Source organism: Lacerta agilis, chromosome 6 (genome assembly GCF_009819535.1).
Source record: "Lacerta agilis isolate rLacAgi1 chromosome 6, rLacAgi1.pri, whole genome shotgun sequence".
NCBI lineage: Eukaryota > Metazoa > Chordata > Lepidosauria > Squamata > Lacertidae > Lacerta > Lacerta agilis.
The window spans coordinates 52,542,808-52,566,129 of NC_046317.1; the positions used below are offsets into that span (position 1 = coordinate 52,542,808).

The 23,322-nt window shown below is 43.5% G+C and overlaps 1 protein-coding gene across 1 annotated transcript in view; it reads left to right on the forward strand.

Moving 5' to 3' along the window:
• Positions 1 to 22,586, forward strand: part of MDFI (MyoD family inhibitor) — a 41,815-nt gene extending 19,229 nt beyond the window's left edge. Inside the window, exons 3-5 of the mRNA XM_033152680.1 lie at positions 9,767 to 9,994; positions 20,207 to 20,467; positions 22,222 to 22,586. Of these exons, the coding sequence (XP_033008571.1) occupies positions 9,767 to 9,994; positions 20,207 to 20,467; positions 22,222 to 22,478 (746 nt within the window). The 3' untranslated portion in view covers positions 22,479 to 22,586. The remainder of the gene's footprint in view (positions 1 to 9,766; positions 9,995 to 20,206; positions 20,468 to 22,221) is intronic.
• The last annotated feature ends 736 nt before the right edge of the window (positions 22,587 to 23,322 follow it).

Here is a 23,322-nt window from a genome sequence, read left to right on the forward strand (position 1 = left end):
CAGACACCAAATGCAGAATAATATACAAAAAATGCCTATGCAGAATAATATACAAAAAATGCCTAATTGCTCATGCAAGTTGCAGAATTTGATCATAACCGGAACAGAATTGGGTGATCTTGGTGCATATATCCACCCTGGTTTATATATAAACTGTATTGAAAGTGTACTGGTGTTGGAAAAGTGTACTAACAAGTTCATATATAGCCAATTGCTGAGTCATCCTAGCAGAAGGTGGTAGAGCTGGTGTTGGCACCTTTTCCTGGATCTACATATTGCAATGGGCTCGAGCTTTTGCTTAACATGATGTTTATGTTCTTTGCCACATCCACACCTTGATTGTTGTCAACAAAGGTTGAATCCCAGACTGTTTCAATTTGGCATGCAGAGTCAGTATTAACTGGTGTTAAAGCTAATCACACAGAAGTCAGGTAATGTGTACACACCCTTAGATCTCATCTGGGGTTGGACCTAGGCACTGAGCTCTTGGAAACTTCTATAGATGGGCATTTTGGCATACATATTTCATGGAAAAGCTAATGCAGCGTGATCTTGCATAGTCACTGCCTTGGATGATACCATTTTAATAAAACCTAAGCTAAGTGATGAGTTTGATGTGCGACAAAAGTGTTGGATGTGTTCAAATTATAATTCTCATTAATAATGATGTCCACTAGCTCCCATATATCTAATCTTCAATTAACTTCTCAAAAGATCTCTTAACGGGTTAGAGAAGCACAATTTCCCCTTGAAGAACCTGTGCTGGTTTGACCCGAGAAGGTTATACAATTACTGTACCAGCATGTCCTTAATTAGACTCTCCATAATTTTCCTTGGCATGACGATCTGTGTGAAAGGTCCGCAGTTTCCAAAACCTCTTGAAGGTGATCTGTACCATATTTATCTTCCTCCCAGCCTTCAAGCTCATCTCTGCATTTGCACAGAAATAAAAGGAATGGTAGGAATGTGCCACATCTCCCATTTTTTGATGCACTATTTGTGTCCTTAAAAATTAGTAACTTTGAATAAGGACTACCGCTTTCAGCCAAATTTAAAATAAAAACATTTTAAAGTTGCACTGCAAAGACCTCTTTCAAATATAGTAAATTAAGATAAGGATGCTGTGCAATGTGGGGTCTACAGAAGCTTTTTGCTAATGTAAGAGGTGATTTTTCTGGTTTTGTCTTCCTGCTGCAACCCCCTGCACACACACACACACTAACACACACACACACACCCCATTCTAGATTATTGGGGGGGGGGGCTCTCCAAAAGCATGGAAAATAACACAGGGGGATGCAGCAGGAAAGAAGAACTGTTGAACAAAAAACCCCTTCTCTTACAGTAGCAGATGTCTCCATTAGATCAGAAATCCAGCACCAGGTTTTACAAATAGGCAACTTGGCAAACTGCATGTCTTTCATGGTCTGTCTTTCAGTATGCCAGTACAACCCTACCTTTTGGACTCCTTAGCCACCACTTCCCTTTCTCCAAATAGCTTTGAATCTGAAATGCTCTAGTGCTTTCATTTCAGACTTAATATAAATAAGCTGTTTGGAGAACAAACTCATAAACTAGAATGGTAAGAAGTATTGTTTTTGTTTTTGTTAAATTTCTATACCGCCCTTCATCCAAGGATCACAGGGCAGTTTACAATATAATGACACAAAAATGCATAATATATGAACAAAGGCAATAACCTGTTGCTCGTGTGACTATGCTGTGGTGTCTTGATTTAACTAGGAAGTGTGTGAGAAGCAAATTTTGTGCAAATAAGCAGCCCATCTAGAAGTACCTCACATGTTTGGTTAATCCAATTCCCCATGTAGACAAAAACCTGATGCAACACATCTTGCTCAGGCCAGTATGTATCAAGGCTTATTTTCATGGAATTAGCAGGCAGGCAGGGGGAGAAACATTTACGTTGTTGCTTGTATCGCTGTGGCCAACTGGCCAAAGAAGGAAGTATACAGTATTTCACTGCCCCATTTGTGGCAAAATAAACTATTGCACCAGACTTCACAATCGTTGGCATATATGCATTCTCTTAACACAGTGCTGAGTGGAGCCCTCTGTCTTGAAAATAATGGGACATTGGCATGTGTAAATTTCATGCAGGATTGCAGCTATCGACCTCATGAAACCACAGTTTTGACCTCCCTGTTATAAGGCTCAAGTGTCTGCCCACAAGCATTATAGCTTTGAAGACATTTCACAGAAGTCAGCTGCCACCAAAACACATCCTTCCACTTGTGGGTTTCTGTCTGCAACCAAAGCTATTTATATGTGCCTTTCTCTGAGAGAATGATGCAAAATCTCAATGAACTGGGGGAAGGTTCATTGGCAGCATATCCAAAAGATCCCTGCTTACAAACACAAACGACTGAGTGCTTTCTTTTCTTTGCTATGCAGCCCTTTGCCTCCTACACATTCAAAAGTGTGAATGCAGAAATTGTGCTAAGTTTTAGGATTGCTAACACTCAATGCTTCTACTATAGCATTGCCTTGAGGTGTCCGCTGCATCTGACGTACACATTATGCAAAAACATGGAATAAATGACTATTTTGCAATGCATCCTGAGGTGGCATGTCTAAGCACATTTACTAGAGAGGAAGTTTAATTGAACTAACTGGGATTTGCTTCCGAATAAACATGCTTAGGATTACAATGTGCATCTGGCACAGAAATCTGGAAATATGCACATATAAAATCATATTGCCAGCAAAGTATCCAGCCAGATGGGCGGGGTACAAATAATAAATATTATTATTATTATTATTAGTAGTAGTAGTAGTAGTATCAAAGCTTCTTGGCTGAGCTTGTACTCAGAGGCTTTGTGGTTTTTTCCACACACCCACACCCCAAAAATACTAGAGTTGAATTGGTTGAGGTGCATCTTGGCTTTTATTCCTTAAATTAGTTTCTAGATCTCGTGGCTAAAAAGTAGACCTGAATGTAAGTAGACCACACCTGGTTCATCCTGGAATTCTAAGTAAACCAAACCCTATTTAATGCAGTGGAAATAATCCCTGAGTAGATATGGATAGGATTGGGATATAAAATCTCAGGATCTGGAAAGGGGCGTGTTATGATTTTAAGTAATATGTGGAAAGGAGGTCTAATGCTTTGCGTAGTAGTAGTAGTAGTAGTAATGTCTGATATAAAACCTGTTTTTTCACTCTGATGTACTCAGAGTGACCAGTAGTATAGGTGAAAAAAGGAAATAATTGTGTAATACAAATCATCACCAAAAACAGTGAGATAAAACAAAAGGCACTAACATAGTAGGCATCACAGTTTCCTATTACGGTACATTTATTTAAAGTATTTTTTCCCTGCTCTTCAGCTGAAAAAAAGACTCCCTGAATGGCAAGTCTAGCGACAGAATAAATTATGCAAAATAGGCAAATATATGCAGGTGTACTTAAGTTGCATTTTGCATATATTGAGTGAGAATTCAGTTCTTCATGCAGAATTTATGTTACTGTACCTTGATTTTCAGTTATATCACAGAGAGTATGCACAGCTTTTTTGATGTCTGAGTTTTTTAGGAAGTTTCCTCCCCATTTTCATCACCTTTGCAGCACCCAACTGAAGACGCCCTCTAGTCTATCAGTTGTCAACCTTTTCAGACCCAGAATCTAACCCAAACAAGTATGCCACAGGCATAGAAGCTTGCCAAGGTGAAATATTTGGGCCCATCACATAAAAATACAGCAGTTGTTATGCTTTGTATTGAGGCAATGGGGGTTACTTTTGAGTAAATTGCATGGTTTGTGGTATTTTGGGGGGGGTGTATCTAAGGAAAAGCATAGCTCATTTTGCAATGCTGTGTTCAAAAAATGCCGATGACATCTCTTTAAATCCAGAGTGCTTTGCAGCTTTATAACAGGTATACTCTAGCAAGATTCTTCATTAAAAAAAAAACGTTTCAGTGATGCAACCAAATTCTTCCAGTCAAGAGTCATGGTCTGTGACTCTTCTCTATCCTGCTGCACCTCTGTGTTCCTTTCTAGCAGGAAGTAATTTGCAGGTCTTGGTGTCAGAATATGTGTGTGTGTGTATAGTACTGTTGGAATAACAAAACTGTTTTGGATAATGTTTTGGACCTTTCTACATTTGTTTGAAAATGTAGCTTTAATCTAGGAGACGCTTTGCTGATAAAAGCGTCTCCAGAAAGAGAGCTTGTCTTAAAATAATTCCAATACCGAGGAGGAAAAAAACTGGTACGCCAAACCAATATTTGTCTTCCTGTTTTTGGACACAAGGCTGTGTGTGTCTCTGAGAGGGTTTCAGAGAGCCCCTTCTTCTCATATGGGCTAATCTGACAGGCAGACTGTGGAGAAACCATCCACATAAAGTTCCCTGGAGTGTGGCTCAATGAGTACAGCTGAACCAGGTCAGGAAAAGTGCAATGCACTTTTAATGCTTATATATTCCATGGAAAGTATGAGCCTGCATGGTCTTTTCCTTAGCTGCAAGGGTTTTAGGCTTCTTGACATTTCTCTTTTTCTTTAGGCTTTTTTTTCCTGGAGATTAAGAGCTGTTACTTTGGGGCTTTTGAAAGACATTTTAGCAGTCATCTTAACTGTATCAAATGTTGTGTGATGAATATGTTGCTTGAATCTTCTTTCTCAGGGGTCAGCAAACCTATTCAGCAGGGGGCCAGTCCACTGTCCCTCAGACCTTGTGGGGGGCCGGACTATATTTTTTTTGGGGGGGATGAATGAATTCCTAGGCCCACAAATAACCCAGAGATGCATTTTAAATAAAAGCACACATTCTACTCATGTTAAAACATAATGATTCCCGGACTGTCTGCGGGACGGATTTAGAAGGTGATTGGGCCGCATCTGGCCCCCGGGCCTTAGTTTGCCTACCCACATTTTTTCTTGTGATGAGAGGGGGAATTTACCACATTAAAGTGAATCCCCCTCCCTTTTTAATGACTTAGTAAATTCTAACTCTCATTGTATGAAGGTTCATTCGGTGAATATATTCACAATGGCTCGTTTTGGTTATCATCAGGCAAACCGTGGTTACTACTAACCACAAGCTGCCTCCAAATCAGAGTTGGGAAGTTGGTGGTTTCCAATTCAGATAATCTCAGTAACATTTCCTAAACATCTCAGTCACCAAAATTCCAGTGTATCCTTCCTGCCTAAAATAAAATAAAATAATTTGCTCCCCTTCCTCCTCAGTGCCAAAAAAAGAGCTGAAGTAGCTCCACTCTCCAAAGGTTCCTAGCAGTTAACCCTCATCTACCAGGTCCAAGCAACCTGTAGTTTGTGTGAAACAAGAACCATAGTGGGGAATCAGAAGTGTTTGAGGACAGGAGGGAACAAGTGTGTGTGTGGTTTGGTGATGTCATCTGAACTGATCCAGTGTGAAAATGATGCACTTAATAACCTGTCATTACGACTGCAACATCTGCAAGTGAGCTATGACTCATCCCTAATAATCACATAAGAAACCAGCCACAGAACTTGCTGTGTCGATGACTGTGGCTGCTTTACTCTAGGTCAGGGGTCAGCAACCTTCGGCTCTCCAGATGTTTCGGACTACAATTCCCATCATCCCTGACCACTGGTCCTGTTAGCTAGGGATCATGGGAGTTGTAGGCCAAAACATCTGGAGAGCCGAAGGTTGCCTATGCCTGCTCTAGGTACATACAACAGAAAGCAGCAATGTGAAAGGTTGCATTTATGCCAGTATGCACTTCTGGAATAGAAAATATGAAGCAATAATTTGAAAAAAAGGCCTCTGAGCATGAGCGAGGTGCCTCATCCTTTACAATCAATTAACCTACCAAAGTTCCCATATGCTTAAACGACTTATGAGCACGTGTTCTGTGGAGACCATGTTTTAAGTGCCATAGTCTTCAGCGGCTAAGCTACACAGGATCCAAGCTTGTATGTTTAGCACAACTCTGGTAAGCCTTTTGGTTGACGTGAAGCCTTCTGATGCCTATAGAAAGTAGCCTGTTAACTGTAATGGCCTGAGGATCCAGCCCTTTCCCTTTCACGCAGGGCTCCGTGATACAGTCACTATAATTATGTGCATGTGCAGTCTGCCTCCTTTCCTCCCTGTCTGCCTGCATGTAGGACCTCTTGTTATATTGAGTATAATAACGGGTCCAAGGGCCTCTTGCTTCCTGCCCTCAGCCCCCTGCCTGGCTGAGAGTAGGTCTTGTTGTTACCGTCAGTGTAATTATGGGTGTTTGGCCTCGCTCGCTGCGCCTAAGGTGTAATTTACTTTATATAAAGTGTGGTTCCACCCCTCCGAAGCTGTTGCACTCCAGCTGCTTGTCTTGTGTGTAAATTGTTGCTATTCTGAGTGCCAGGAGGGAGCAGGAAGGGGCTCTGAGGGCGGGGGGAGTGAACAGGTCCGTGGTTGAACTGTGAAGGGGGGAGGGATGCTAAAAAGAGGGAGAGGAAGGATTTGCAGGTCCAATCCCTACCACAACCACCACCCTGAGTCCCGGTGTGATTTCAGTGAATCTATGCTCTGGTCATTTGTGTGTGATTATTCCATTCCCTTAGAACAGACCTCCGTTTCACCTGATAAAAATCCTCCATTGTAGCAAGTCGTTTGCTGAGATAAGGCAGGTTTCCTTTTGCACACTTTGCTACTGTACTACACAACTGGCAACACACAGGAGCGCCAACATGGTTTTATTGGGCTCATTGCATTGTGTGTGGATTGGATCTAGGGATGGGGGAGAAATTTGGTTCAGTTCTCAATTAAAGGTGAACCTAGCTAATTCAGTAATACTGAAACATAGCCATCCTTCAAAACTCACACTTTGCAGAATTTTGCTAAGCAATCTCTCAGCTCAATTAAAGTAGTGTGCATAAAGATGCATATCTATTAGTGAAAATAACACATATGCATTGTATGTTAGAGGAAATTGCTTTGCAAAAAAAGTGTATATTGGGCAAAACAACGTACAGAAATGCATATTCAGAGAAATATGCAATAAAATGCTGATGAATTTTCATGAGGAATAGATAGATAGATGAAGAAACTCGGGAACTGATGTGGAAAATGGAGCTTAAGACTTGAAAAACAAGAAATGGAGAGGAACCAAAATTGACAAAGTCCTAATTGGACCCTCCATTTCACCCACAATCTGCTGCCCATTTACCTAATCTATGGGCTGTGATTTATTCACCTATATACTTCTGTTGCCCCAGCCCCATACTTTCTCTCATGGAAGGAGGATAGGGGCTAGGCAGAGCAGCAAAACAGCAGGGAGGGGGAAAGAGGAAGGTCCTAGTGGGCCTACTCCCCCTCCCAAGAGCTGAGGTGTGGCCAGCTGGGGGCCTGAGCATACTCTATGCCCCATGCAGCAGGTTAAGCTTGGCAAAAAAAAAAAAGCCCCTGTGTATAGGAATGCTGAAGCTGCAGTTAGTATCTATGGGGAAAACCCATGTTCACATGCATACAAACAATATAAATACCATTAGAGGTGATCTGCGGCATACACAGCACATGAAAGCTCACAAGACTTCAGCAAAGTCAGTGCCACTGCTGGCACTTTGTGGACACTGTTGCACTACACAGGTAAGAGAGGCATGGTGCTGGCCGTGAGGCTGTAGCGAGGGGTCAAGGTGGCAGCAGGGACAGTGGCACGTTCCTGCTTTGCCTCAAGTAGTGAAGCGGAATGTGCTTCCTCTGAGTGCGCAATAAGCAAATTTCATGGACCTGGCCAAAATCAACAACTCCTAGATGTTGCTTGCTTTTTAAGTATTGCCTTTTGGCCTTCCACCTGTCCACTAGTCAAGACCTCAGAAATAGGGCTTCCACCTTCTTTCTGGAAAGGTTCCTGTGCCTTCAACAGGTGTGTGTTGGGCAAGAAATCCAGCAAGAGCAGCTTCCCCCAACACAGATGGCCCATAGCTGCATCTGTTATGCCAAAAGGCACTGTGTGCCAAAAGAAAAGTGGCAACGATAATTGGGGTTTGCGCATGAGATAAATTTAATTCTGAACGCCAATGGCATCCTGGTGAAAAAACACCCCAGTGTCTCTCATCCACAGAACATTTCTGGCTCTTTCCTGATGGAAAACAGAATTGTGAATAAATGAGAGATCAGTACTGAGCACAACTGGTTTAGCTTAAGTGACCGTGTTTTGGCATTAATGGCAAGGAGATTCTGACATTGGAGCTCTTTCTTCAGTTTGAGGCCAAACTCAGGCAGACAGAAGGGTTTATTGCAAATTCGCTTAAGAGGGCAATTGGTCAGCAGACCATATATGGCCTGGGAAGCTCTCATAAGGTCAGACTCCCCGCATTTCCTAATTCACAGCTGGGAACCTGTGGCCTTTCAGATGTTGCTGAACCACAAGTCCCATTATCCCTGACCATTGGCCATGCTGGTGGGGGTGGAGTATGACAACATCTGGGCCACAAGTTCCCCTTTCCTGATTTAAACAATGCAGGAAAAGTATTGCCCCTTATTTCTTCTTTCACCGTCTCTGCTACAAATGCATTTGTACAGTTTAACTATTCTCTTCGTTGCACAGTGCTTAATACGAATTTGAGTCGCCCTTTTGTCCTTCCCACCAGGGTACTAAAAATATGGTAATGGAATACATTTTACTTACACTTTTAATGCATCACAGTTCTGTGGCCTGGCTTAAACGTAGATATATTGGCTTATTAAGTCGATATATGCACGAGCCTTGCACCTGCACGCTCCAACCGCATACCACTCCTTTCTTTTTTTCTGCATGCTGCAATCCAGCACTTCTGGGGTTAATTAACTCTAGTTTTCCATTAGACCTGAGGATACTAGGTTCTTGGAATCACAGGTGGGCAGAGGCTCTTGTGCTTATGTCCTATTTGTGGGCTTCCCAAAGCCATCTGCTTCTCTAGTGCAAAAACAGGATGCTGGGCTAGAAGGGCTGTTGACCTCATCCCAGCCAGCTCTTCTTATGTCCGAATGGGGAAATCTTGGTTAATAGGACTGGAATAAGTCGGGATCTTGAACCAGAGTTTGAAGATCCTAGTTTGTTCCTAACCTGGTAATCAGTTTCCCACTTTGGTAATCAAAGTAAGTAATCAACGTGGGATGGGCAGGGGTCAAAGAAGTGGAATGGTTTTGAAGGAATGGGGATGGTTTCAAAGAGGAGTGTCGACCACCCCATTCCTTTTTGATTCCAGGCTCAGTTATGTCCACTAGAAAAGAAGTATGATAGTTACAGGTCTGTCTGAAAAGAAATGACATGGCATCCCATTGTTCCTCTTTTCAGACCTTGGGGGTGAGAGGAAACCATGGTTAATAAATATAAGCAACATTTTTTGTATTGCAATAAAGGGGTGGTTGTGAGGACCAAGCATGAAACCACAGGGCGCATATTAGTGCTGCACTGAAAAATTGCTCGTGTTTTGTTCTGTGGCCATGTTGCAACAATAAAATAGGCTCAGTCCTGTGCCTGCTGCACTGCTAAAGCATCCTGCAAATTAGTCAGAAAAATAACCCTCTTTTGCGGGGGAAGAAAACTTTGGAGGACAAGTTTCAGCACAACACTACCTTGTAGGTATCTCTGCTTAGTAAACTGAGATTTGTAGGTCTGAACTGATAAGTGGTTTGTGTGTGTAAGAGAGAGAGAGAGAATGAACTTTAGTGAGCTATCCATCACCTCTAATCAGGTGAGAGCTGTTGTGAGGATACCTCCTTTCCAGGACTTCAGGCATCAGGTGAGCCTGCTGTCATCAGCATAAAGCAACACTTAAGCTGGAGCTGTCTTCTGTCTTTCAGGCCAAGATACAAACTCGTGCCCTTCCTCCATGCCGAATTCAGCGGTAGCACCAACTACTCCAAAGTTGCCAACCTCAGCTCTTCATTGTCATAATCAGACCACAGATGTGAAGGAAGAAAACCCATCACAAGAACACTCAGCATCTTGTAGGTCCCTGGTGAACGGAACAGCACCCTCCAAGAGGAAATCTGAGGACGACTCTGCAGCAGCGAGAGAAGCTATAACACGTATGTCTATTACCCCTGTCTCTAACTGATAGTAAGGTCTCCTGTTTCATGAAACTTTTTTCAATTTTGATAGGGCATTCTTTTTTAGAAAGACAAAATCAGATTATCTTAAAGAAAGAAGAATCTGATGCAAGTAACGAAACTGTCAAAAATAAATTACATATGCTATTATAAACAAGATTTCTTTGCTTTCAGTAAATAAAAGGTCACCAACTCTTTAGGTATTGTTTCTCTGTCTACTACCTATTCAGATGACATTTTTTACTCCCTTTATACAATGGAGATGTTTGCAAAACCCTTGTCAATCACTCTTTAAATGATGGGCCTTTTCTGTTTTTAGCGGTATCTAGGAATAATCTTTTTTATGCTGTTAGTAAAGATACTGTACTGTTAATACAAATTCCTTTTGAAGTGAATTTTTTTTAAAGGTTAAAGGTATGTTTATAGTTTATCATCCTGTTGAGTTCCTTCACCATTTCCATCAAGAACTGTTGCACAGATGGGCGTGAGTGCGCAAATATGCAAGAAATAAGCAAAGGTAACATTATAGTTCCTCCCATTTTCAGAGATCTTCAAGTTGTCTAGAGATGCATACACGTTTTGTATTTGTAGAATCATAGAATCGTAGAGTTGGAAGGGACCCAAGGGTCATCTAGTTCAACCCCCTGCAACGCAGGAATCTCAGCTAAAGCATCCATGGCAGTTGGCCATCCAACCTCTGCTTAAAAACCTCCAGGAGGAGAGTCCACAACCTCCCAAGGGAGACTGTTCCACTGTCCAAGAACTTTGACTTTGCTCCCTGGTAAGAAAATGTCTTTCAGATATCAGTCAATGACTGAAGCATTTATGTAGCCCATAAAACTCGCCTGCTTCCAAATCTTTCCCGATTATAAGATGGTAATATTTTTAATAAAAAATCCTTTGTTCCTCTAGTGGTAGGAACTTATTTCTGGATCTTCATGCAATGTTCTTAAATGTCTGTTTCTAATTCCAATAGATACATGTATTCCCTGGAAATACAAATACAAAAACTAATTATTGCCCACTTTCTGATTCCCCCACCCCCTTTCTTGCACTCACTCGTGGCTGGATAGAAAAAAAATGAAGTGTGACCAGGATACAACAGCTGTCGTTTAGAAATCTGAAGAACAGCCAGTACAGGGTAATCCACAGAAATTTGGGTTGGACACGCACAATCTCCTTCTGTTGCGAGATTAAACTTTGATTTATACCATTCTCAGGGATGTGGATTCCACCCTGTAGAACTAGGTGATTACATGTGAGGTTGTTGCCATCAAGAGAGTAACTTTTTTGCATGGAGGCTGTTGAGCCAGGAAGTGCAGAGTCTGTCCCACAATGCACAGTTCCCTTCAGCAGTCAGTGCAAGCACACACTGACTTGTGTGAAAGTTACTTGATATACAGGTGCACAAAGCTCTTTTGGCCTACCCTTTCTCTGTTACTGCCATCTATTGATGCTGTTTCTAGGTAGGGAAGCCATCCAGCTAAATCAGGTAGAGGTAGGCATTCAGACTAAATGCTCAAGAAACAGGTGATCTAGAACAGTGTTTTTCAACCACTGTTCCGCGGCACACTAGTGTGCCGCGAGATGTTGCCTGGTGTGCCGTGGGAAAATTACTTTATATATAGTCAATATAGGCACGGAGTTAAATTTTTTAACATTTTCTAATGGTGGTGTGCCTCGTGATTTTTTTCATGAAACAAGTGTGCCTTTGCCCAAAAAAGGTTGAAAAACACTGATCTAGAAGCATCATTCCAGGGTGGTGATGCCGTGGCTCTTGGGACACAGATCTGTGTTGAGACAAAGTAGCACCAGAAGCTACTTTGAGGGCCAAACTGCACATTACTGCTTAACACATGTCATGATAGCCTGATAACCCATTTCCCCCCTGGAAGCTTTGAGAGGGTGCTATTGCGACCATAGTGGCAGAGGCTAGCACCCATTGCCTTGCTTTTCTGCTCCCAATGGCACCTTCCATAAGTAGACAATAGGAAAACAAGGAAGGGGAGATTGCCCTACCCTAAGAACACCAATCCCTTCTGGGCACTAACATGCCCTTTCATCCCCCCCAAAGGCTTTTCCTCATTTAGGAAAATACTTTGGGTGATTTCTGCAAATCATTTGTTGTGCAGGCATATATAGAGAGCAAAAGGTTACTGGGGAAAGGGTACTAGCAATTCTGAAGCCACATGCTTGCCTGTGAGCATCTGGTGCTGGGCTGCTTGCCTGTTGACATTCTGCATTCATGAGTCACTCTGCAGTCATGCTGCACCCTCTGCAGAGAGGGAACTTTCAGCAGCTACGCGCCCAGATGTTGCGCCTCTGCTGTAGGTTTTTACACACACACACATTGCCACTGGCCCTCAAACCACTCCCTGAGGTGGCTTCCTCAAATGAAAATTCCTTGAAATAGAGATCTTTCTCCTTAGGAGAAGCTTTTGATTTTGTAAGCATGCTATAAATTGTGCTTTTTTCCCTCCGCCACAAAGAACATTACTGAGAGCAAGGTTTTTGCTCCACCATGATCTGACCTAATGTGCATCTCCATATTCAAGTGGATTTGTTTGTGATTCATTTGTCACAGTATCGTCATGGCTAGGTCATCTGAAGTAGACCTCTCATCTTTAACTGGCAATGCCAGTGTTGGGCTTGTGCTTCCATTTAAGCCACTCCAACTTAACACCATTCGGGATCCTATTTTGCATTCTTCCGAGCTAGCAGAGCGGGGGTTAGAGAGAATGAAACCATCTAGACAAAATAGGTTTGTCTAGAGCGATAATGGGGAACCTCTGACTTGCAGACCTAATTAGACCTGCCAGGCCTCCTTGTTTGCTCTGTAATGCCATTTTGGCCAAGCTATCATGAATGTCATCAAGTTTGTGACAGGTAAAGGTGAGGCTGGGGTGAAGGGAGTTTGCAGGTACCACGGAACAGCTGATCTGCAAAGTCTGGGTGTACAGTACTTTGCAAGCACAGCTGATCAGCTGGTCATTGGTGCCTGAAAAGTGCAGTGCTTTTGAAGCTCCAGTGATCAGCCGATCATCAGGGCTTCCATGCACAGAGCTATACAAAAATATGCATCACTGGATGTCACTGTGGCATCAACTGCTTGTCAGGCTTAGTCCCTGGGCTTCCCCATCCCTGATCTAGAACAAGTCCTAGCTACCTTACAACAGTGTGACTAGAGTGACCAGATCAAGGGAATACTCATGGCGTTAATGCATCAACCAGATTGCGACACTTCTGTTAGTTCTGGAACTTGAGTCGGAACTTTTTGCTATGCTTACATAGCAGGTAGGATCATCACTCTTTAGATGGTATTGGGTAGGGAGAAGCCAAGATGTTGAATTTGTTTCATTACTGTACAAACATTCCCTTAGGAACCTAGGAAGCTGCTTTGCAGTGTGTCAGACATTTGGTCTGCCTAGCTCAGTACTGTATACATTGACTGGCAGTGGCTTTCAGTCAGTTTCTCCCAGCCCTACATTAGGAAGCCATTGTAGATTTGACCTGGGACCTTCTGTTCTATTGTTGAACTACATCTCAAAAGCGATGGTCCTTCTCCTGAAAAACAAAACCGAGTCTACTCCAAATTGATGAACATGATGATGCAAGGCTCCATTTTCACTATACTTGGGGCTGTGTGCCAGTCGTGGATGTGGCCAAAAGTCGATGTGGCCAGTCAGCGCCTTTTCACACACATGCACAAGCACACAGGGCCCCCTCCTCTAATGATCTATGCAAATTATTTCCTCTTCCCCGCTCCTCAAATGGTAAGAGGGGCAATTTTGCAGCCCTAGCTCAAACCTCTCAGCCCAACTCAGTGCTGTGTCCACTTGATTTATTTATTTATTTTGCTGCCACCGCAGCTTGAGCAGGAGAGAAGCACAGAGGGTGAAGAAAGAGCTGCGAGTGCAGGGGGCCATTTCCCCTATCCTTTGGACCTCAAGGGAAACTCAACAAACCTGCTGCACCTGGAACTGGGTGTGAAAAGTGCAGCTGAATGGGACCCAGCTGTGGGTAGCCTGAGGAAGTAACATCCACCTTGAGCCTGACCATAAAGAGCAAATCTGGAGTGCGAGACTAGGGTGATGTCTGCTGTTTCCAGGATCTCTTCTCATTGTGCGACTTTTGTGGGCCAGCTGAGAGTTTGTTCAGACCCTGGGTGAGAACCCAGAGGCTGTGAGGAAAAAATGAATTGATACCGATTTATATATATTAGTAACTTTGCATCAATGTAACATTTTTATATGTAACTGCGTGCTATATAATATTTTTGTTTAACTTGTCTGTTGTTGCTTCAGTTTTCTGTACACTGCTTAGATATATTTTGAATATAGAAATTAAATCATCATTACTGCCAAAATCAATGGGGTTGGGTTTTTTTTTTTTTTTGGCAGGACAGAAAAATCTGCTTGGAGGGGGGTCAGATCAGATGTCGGTCACCCCGGCTTTAAATAAATAAATAAGCTTGACTTAATCCCTCCTCCCCCCCATATTTTTTTCCTTCAGAAAACAGGACCAAAGGAATATGAATAGAATATGTGTGCAGCTCCTGTTCACTTTGGTGAGCTTGCATAAGGGAAGCTCCCTGTGGATTGTATCAAATGGGTCTTCAGGCTACTTGCCCTTTATTCACCTCTGGAACAGAGAAAGCTTTTGAAACGGTCCAGGTTGCTAATGGTGAATTGGGTGTTGGCCTGGTTTGAGAAAGGAGACTGTGTTGAAAAGCCAGGGGGAAAAAAACCTATAATAAATGGCTGGGAATGAAATTCTTATCATCAGTGGAATTCCCACCTGTAATTATCTGATTAGGGGATTCACCACTCTATAATTTCATCCCCGAAATAATGATGATTATAATGGTTCACTCATGCCACTGCAGTTAAGGTCATGTCAGTGTGTGAACCCATATTCTCATGGGCTCTATTTGAACTCAGCTGGTGAAATTCATTCTTAGCCTTAAGCTGAAACTGAAAACGAGGCAGATGTGCATATAGCAAGGAGTCTCTCCCTCTTAGAAAAGTTTTAACTAACGATAAAGCTTTTGCTCCCGTCATGTTGCAGATAAGGAGCTATAGGTGTGCTTGGATACTGCAACCATTAGCATTAAGCGAGAGACTTGTGTAGTCACCAACTGTCCTGCTGCCATTAGCATGCTAATGTGCGGTTTCTGAGGTCAAAAGGTAGGGGAGAAACCTTACAACTGGCATTCTGTCAGAATGAAAACCTCAGCACAAAGTGTTTTCAAAATGCTGATCCTTGCACACCCAGGTCGTGGATAGGTCAAAACCTTTATAGTTGAATTCGAAAAGTCTTTGTGTTGGCAAGGGCTATATGTATGCAAAGGAAATTTCTGCTGGTAGGACAGTGCCTCACCATGTCACAATATGAATGAGACAAGTGTGGTGTAGGGAGTGGGACATCGGGTTTGGGCAGAGGGCAGCAAGGTTCAAGTCCTCTTCTTAAGCCCCATTCAGCCATTTTCCTGCACACTGCAAGAGCAGGTGGGGAGAGCAGGCCTTGCTCAATGACCCTGCCCCTCCCATTATGGTTGTGATGACCTGTCCCTTCAGCTCTCCATTCCTTTGGGCTGAATTTCTGCTTCTCTATTCATTATTTTTCAAGGTTCTGATTCATGTGGGAGCTTCCACAAGTATAGGAAGCTTTCACTTTGCAGGCCGTCACCCTGGAACATGCACGATGTGATGGGGATGGGGGCAGAGATAGTGTGATTGTGGGTGCTCTTCCCTCCCAACCTGCCCTCTTCATTCAACACACCTGATAAAGGCCTCTTGCCTCTTTGCCATCTCTAATCCTATAATGATCCTCCCTCCCTCCAGGTACGGTTGTCAGTGACTATGCTTGGCATTGAAAATGATCTTGGCAACTATAAACAGTGACAGTATCTGCCACCTGTCCATCCAATGTCCTTTGGGAATATTGATTGAAAAGTGGCATAGACGTTTCATAAGTAAATAAAAAATAGTGATTATTCATAATCATGATTGCACTCATTGGCCAGCAGTTTCCCTCTCCTGAGCATGAACTCTCCAGCAGAAGAATAACCCTTCCTATGAGCCTGGCCCTACCAGTCCAGTTCTATGCAAAACCACAAGATAAAATAACTAGTATATCCATGCTCATTTTATGAGGCCTTTATTAACTACCAATAGCTCTGGCTCACTGAAGAATCCTCTCTTGCTTAACCTCATGTACAGGTGTGGTATGTATGGGAAGAAGAAACGCTTTGCTTTATGCAGGCCTCTGTAATATTTGTAATATTTCCCTACAAGCCTTTAATGAGTCAGCTTTCCTATATAATGTCTGTCATTCATCTCTTAATGTGAGTGACTTCACAAGCTTCCTGAGCAGTGGAACAAATAATAATTGAAGATAACTAGGTGGCCATTCTGGTGCTTTGCCATTCTAAAATGTTGGCTCCTGATCCAGAGATGCCCTCTTACCACCATCAAACCAATATTGGCATCCTACTGTATCTGGCAGATGTCTCTATTGGCAGAGCCAAGCTCAGATCCAGGAAATGGCAGCTGTGTTTCTTGGTGCCTACAATTCCACCTCTTTTCTCCTTGAGTCCATGTGTGTCAAAATAGAATCCTGTGTCAACTTAACACCCTCTGGTAGGTTACCCATGCTAGAGAAACCGATTGCCTTTTTGCCACCTACTGTGCATTGCTCTGCTCCCCCACTATCATGAGACAAGAAACATCTTGTGCTGGAAGGTTGTGCATGATGCTTTCAGTATGACTCAGCCCTGGCCCTTTTCATCCCAGAAATTCAGGAGTCCTGTCCAGCTGACACCCCAAAGAGAATGCAGTGTCTGTTCCCTGGATTGGCTCAAGATAATTTCTGCTCTCAAGCCTTTCTGCTGAATCACCGCGTGTTTACAGATCAGAGAGGGGAGAGAAATGTAAAGTCTAGCAGAGGGAAAAAACAAGCCCTAGCTTGGAAGGGGAGGGATGAGGTGAATGTGTGGCGAGTTATTTGTTTGGGGGCCAATCACGTCATTTTCCTTAACCCTATCCTGATCTGGATTGTTGGTTTATAAACTGAAAATCAGAAGCGTATGCAAAAGGTTGCAGGTTCCAATGGTGCTTGCTTATCCCCAAATATATTTCTTGGCTAAGGTCATTCAAATGATTGTTTCCATGACTTGGCCACTGCCAAACTGCAGTTTGTAATCTCTTGCACTTAGGAGTAGTTTACACACTTTACATTCATGACTGTCACTTCGGTAGTGCTAGAATTAAGGGGGAGAGCTGACTTCCTTTGCTCTTCTTTTAAAAAATGTCTACGAGTAGGGGGAGGTGGATTTTGGGAATTACATAATATTATTTTCTTCCTATTTAATGGTGGCTTTGGGCAAGTTACTCACATCTTTGCATCACTTCCCAATCTCTCTTTAAACTGATTTTCTGTACATTTACATTTCAAGCAAGAATGCCGCAACATCGTTAAGTGGTGCCTCCAAAAATTAATAGAGCGCCACCACTTAGATCTCAGCGAGTACTGCTTCCCGGTGGGCTGGTGTACATGCTTTGAAATCTTCCAGTGCTGCACACGTGGGGGGTCTTTATTGTACACAGGCCTCCCCCTGCCTTACTGCTGCCACCATGCATACTGTGTAACCTCTCCTAAAGTCAACGGAGCTACTTTGACACAACCGGACAATGGTCTGTAATCACAACTGTTCTTCATTCTTGAACAGTTTGTGGTTGAGGCTCGGAGGGGGGTGGGGGAACCCAAGCCAGCAGATGCATGCCATTCATAGCAGAGGTTTGGCTGGCTCTGACCAGAGAGGAGACTGCAGCTTCATAAAAGGGAAGGGTCCATGTCCCAAGGCTCCAAGCGTAGAGTGAAGACCCCAAAGAAGTTTTGCTCTCTTCCCCACCACCAAGGAAGAGCAAAAATTGATTTTAGGAGTCTAGAATGTCTCTGTTGTCCAAGCAAATGGCTAGCATGGTTTCCCTTTTGTTTTCGGCTGTGATCCTGTGCTTGTGTTTGTGGGAGATGGTGTTACTGGTTTGTTTTTGTTTTATTACATATTTTGTGTTCTCGTTTTGCATTTTTATGTATTTTTGTGAACCGCCTGTGATCTTCACATGAAGGGTGATATACAAATTTAATAATTAAATAAAATAAGTACAATTCCACATAAATAGCCAGGGGGACCGTCCCGTCCCCCTTTAAATCCCCATTGTCATATGGAGACTTGAATGAGCCATTGGGAAGAGACACACAACTAACCCTTGACTTGCCATTGCATACATTCAATTTTCACATGTGTTACCATTCAGTACAATAATAGCCTGTATTTTGGAAGTCGCAGCTTATTTTGCCTCTTGGTTACTGTGGATATGTGAATGTTCAAGAATGTACAGTATGTGATGTTAACCACATATCCACTTGATAGCTAGTATAATTTTTGTTTGTTTTTCAAAACTCATTGAAGTAAAAAAGGTGTGGGAGGGGGAGGAATTATCAGTTAAAGCTACTATTCCCTGAGGAAACTATTGAGTTTACTTTACTTCACATTTTGTATGGATTTGTGTAATACACAGGTAAGATCTCCTGTAATCTCCCTCCCCCCACATTTCTACACGCACTTATTAAAAAGCAATGCCAAGGCGCACAAATACATCTTTTAACCACAGGGAATGGTCAGTACAGAAAACAAAAGGTTCAAAGTCAACAGCATTCCCAAAAGGCCTCAGACATTTTAGAATGGAAGCCGCTTGGGGTTTTGGTATTATTAAAATATTTATAATCCACTTTCCTATCCAAAAGAATAACCAAGGTGACGGGCAAAAAAACAAAAACAAAACCCCAACGAGAAAGAATTCATTCCGTAACATTTTTTTAACCCATGAATGAGAGAAACTCCACAGCAGAAGCAGATATCTTGCAGTACCTTCTTCCAGAGATCAGCAGATCTCAAAAACCAAGCCAGGGAATGTGTGTTTTTACACTGTAGGAAATAGCATGCAACCTGCTTGTACATCAGGGGTGGGGAACCTGTGGCCCTCCAGATGATGGACTACAACCCACATCAACTCCTGACTATTTGCTGGGCTGGCTGGTGCTGAGCTACAGGCCCCCCATCCATGCTTACACCATCATATGTAGTGATTCTACATGCAGTGAAAGATGCTTGCATGATCATCAGACCTGATAATCGATGGCTGGATTGCCAAACTATCTCCCATACAGAAATGTCTTCAGTATATTATTATTTATTGAACTCTCCTAAAATGACCGTTTGCCACCTTCCATTGCTATATTAGTTATTCATCTTTCTTGCCACATCATTGTCACACATTCCTTCGGACAAATTTACTGCATACATTTAAAACTGTTTAACTTACCCTGCTCTCAGTTTAGCCTTTGCTATATTTGTATGTTTTATTTCCCCCCCCCCTACATCCAGTACTTATAGCCTCTAAGAGCCAACTAAGAGAGAATTGGGCAAAACCTATAAAAAGGAAACTTCTAATCAACTGTGTAGAGGACCTGTGAGCAAACATCACAAAAGGATCTGTATTCCAGGTGCAGAACTGATTCCAGCAATCTCATTCTCTTTCAAACTTGTACCAGAACTGCACACCACTGGCCCTGTAGATTAGATTTCAGGAGGATAGCTCACTGCTGTGCATGGCCATTACTGAATTGGGACCAAAGTCTATTCTAGGACCAGCCCCCCCCCCCCCCGGCTCTGCCTAGCTAGTCTTCTGGACAAATACAATACTTTCTGCAAACTGTAGGTACAAAGCTTTTAACTGTGTAGCTTTCATAATGGTTATTCGGCTGAAAAAGGAATAGCTTACAGTCTGAAATCACAAAACTCAATTTGGATTTTGTTCAGGGAGCTTTGGAGGTGACGTCATTTGCTTGGAAGAGGGATATTGTAAATGTTCTGAAATACTTTAGGTTTATCTTTTTGCAACTTATTTTTAAGATTGTGAAAAGAAAGGTGGGTTGAGGGGAACTAAAAGGAAAATGTGAAGGGACAAACTGTTGCAAAGCAAGTATTCCCCCCCCCAAAAAAAAAACAACACATAACAGAGTCCACAATTTCTCAATGCTTCTGAGGGCAGTGTGGAATCCTAGATATATTTTTGTCAGCACTGCATAGGCATTATGTTCAATAATCTTTCTCTTCCTCCCTAACAGGTCAGCCCCAAAGCCGTGTAACTGTCCGGACCCCTCCAACCTCAACACTGATTCCCCTGCTGCAGAATGGTGTTGGGCATGTGTCAGACCTCAGTGCTTCTAACGGTGAAGCCTTGTGCTCTGAACTCAGCTCACTGTCAGGCTCCCAGAAGCCTCATCGGAAGCTACAGTCTCATCACTCCATCAACAGCCAGATCAGTAAAAAGAGCAAAGGCAGCTCCAAATCTGCATCATCTCAGATACCTACTGAGGCACAGGAAGGTACCTCTCCCCATACCTTAATATTCTTCAGCTACTGCTAGAGTTTATTTGGTCCTTCGTTCATCAGGAGGAGAGTAGAAAGCACCACCACACCAGTGACTGTTTGGGAGAGAATGTGAAGGTGGAAACACTGATGCTCCTGATTACTACTTTTTAGTATATACGCCACCTGTTTTGTTCCCAGACACAAGGACTGGGTCAATGCCTGCATTAAGATGCATGTCTTATCCATAGGATATATTCTAACTCGAGTTCCAGTTCATGCAATTACAAAGCCAATGATTCATTAGATAGACATGACTGGACCCCAGCCAGCAAGCCAGCCAGGGTCCACGGAGTCTCAGTGGCAGGAATGGAGAATGGTCAGCTTCCATGCAACAGAGGGCAGATTCAGTGGAAGGATGCAGGCAGCAAGTGGAAGCCGGGACAAGATCAGGGGCAGTTCAACAGGCCTGAAGAGAAGGAAGCAAAATTATGGAGATGGATTTAAGAGTTGCTATTCTCACAACTCTTGTTCAGTGTCTGAAACAATTTGATTACATGCACATGTTCATTTGCATTAGCTCTTGAAGCTATATGCCTTCCCTCTTTCAGGATTTAGTTACTTTAGCTACCATAGCAGCTGTTGGCTCTTCCTTTTGGGACTTGTGTATGATTCTTCCAGATTCTTCATCTAGTCATATGGCAATTGCAGAGAAATGCAGCCTTCACAAGGGAAGTGGACATATCATCCTTTGGGGGACTAGTGGCGCATACAGTCTCCTATACTTTCCACTGTGCACTACAGAACAATGCAGGAGTGGGAAATATTTCATGGGGAGTTGTCCCCTGGTTCCCTTTACTATGAAGCTGCTGAGTGGCCCTTGCTTGAGAACTGGAGAGTATTATCTGCACTGTGGCATTATGTGGCATGCTGAATTACTGACAGAGCAATTTTGCCCTGCAATTGTTGACGCTAATTGCTATAACCATTTCTGCCTTTGCGCACTCACCATTGGCCAAACATCTGGAGGCTGTGTGCCAGTAGGTGTGGCACAAAGTAAACAGGGCCACTTCAAGGGCCAGGTTAGCACTCTGGCTGGGTGGGTGGGTGGAGAGAGAAAAAAGAGACTGAAAAGGGTGTGTGTGTGCTCCAAATCAGACCTTGCAGTTGCACATCATTATTTTTGCAGCTGCAAGAGGCCGGCCACTGTTTCTCGGCAAGAGATCTCAAGGGACTGTTGATGCCAGCAAGCCAGTAGATGAACTCTCACTATCTGTTCTTCCGTTCAACCAGTTGTGGGGCACCTGGCTTATGATGGGATCTTCTCTGGAAGAGAGAGGATTTATATTTACGTATGTTCAAAAGGAAAGTTCAGGCCTTAATTCATGTCACTGTACACAGTGTGGATGTTAACCTTCCCTAGCTGGCCAGGCTCACAATCTCATGACCACTGAAGAGATTCCTAGGTGATTTCTCCCTAGCCATAGCATCCCAGATAATCACTGACTCTCATCCAAGCGCCTACAGCATCTTCTTTCATCAGACTGGCCCCAGATGCCTTGATATACTGAAATGCAACATTTATGCTTTTCTTAGCAACACTAGATTTTTGGAGCAATGCCTTTGCAGAATGCTATGCACAATGGTATCTTCTGTTTCTTCCTGTCTTCTCACTCTGGTGCAATCACTTCTCTCCATGCCTGGTTTCAGCTTCCCACACTTGGCTCTCTTTTGCTTGCTTTTTGATATTCTCTTTTCTTTCTGCTTCCAGATTGCTGTGTCCACTGCATCCTCTCCTGCCTCTTCTGCGAGTTCCTGACCCTCTGCAACATCATGCTGGACTGTGCCACTTGTGGCTCCTGCAGCTCCGAGGATTCTTGCATCTGCTGCTGCTGCTGCGGCTCTGGGGAATGCGCCGATTGCGACCTGCCATGTGACATGGACTGCGGCATTATCGATGCATGCTGTGAGTCTGCTGACTGCCTTGAGATCTGCATGGAGTGCTGTGGCCTGTGCTTCTCCTCCTGAGACATGCAGCCAGATCTCATTCCCTGAATAGAAACTGAATGTGCGGGAAACCTTGGCAATGAGGTCTCTTCACTGTTCTCCCCCACCATCCAATAATCTGAATCCAAAGAAGCTAAGTTTGAAACAGCAGATGAGCCCTGTAGAGGGGACCAAAATTATGGGCTGCAGAACTGCTTGGGAACAAGATGCAGGATTCTTGAAGGACAAGTAGTGGGTGTGCTTGCTTTATCTCTCGCCTCCAACCAGATTCCTCCCAATGGCGGCTGGGGGAGAGGAGTGTTCCTGCTGCCTGAGCCAAGAGCAGATGAAGATGAGCTGCACATCCAGCTATGTTGCTTGGCCGGGATCTGGAGCAGTCACACGGAGCCCAGAGATGGGCATGATGTACTGCCTGGGTCTAGCGTGCCAGTAAGCTGTGCCACCTACTGGCCATCAGGTCCTGCTGCTGTTCGACTCCTGGGTAATTCCCCCCTTAGTTCTGGTGCTTTTTGTTTGGCAAAAGTGCCTTAAATGTACTGATGTCAACTAGCTGGCAGCCTTGCTCTCTCCTGGCTGGCTACTGAGCATCTCTGGCGCCCAAGAGGAATGGCAGCTAGCCTAGTGTGCCAAGATGGAATGTTTTCATGCAGCTGCTCTGGGCTGATCCCTGGCTCTGTAGCAGAATTCTTCCGGTGGCAGAAAGAAAGGAAGCCAAAGCCCCAGAGCAGCCCCTAATCCCACGAGAAAGTGACTTGTGAGCAGCCCCTCCACCATTGTCAGCAGCCAGGAGCTGAACTGTTCTGTGAACTTTTAAGAGGACTCGTATCTCATCCCTAACTCCCCTCCCCAAATCCTTTAGTCAACC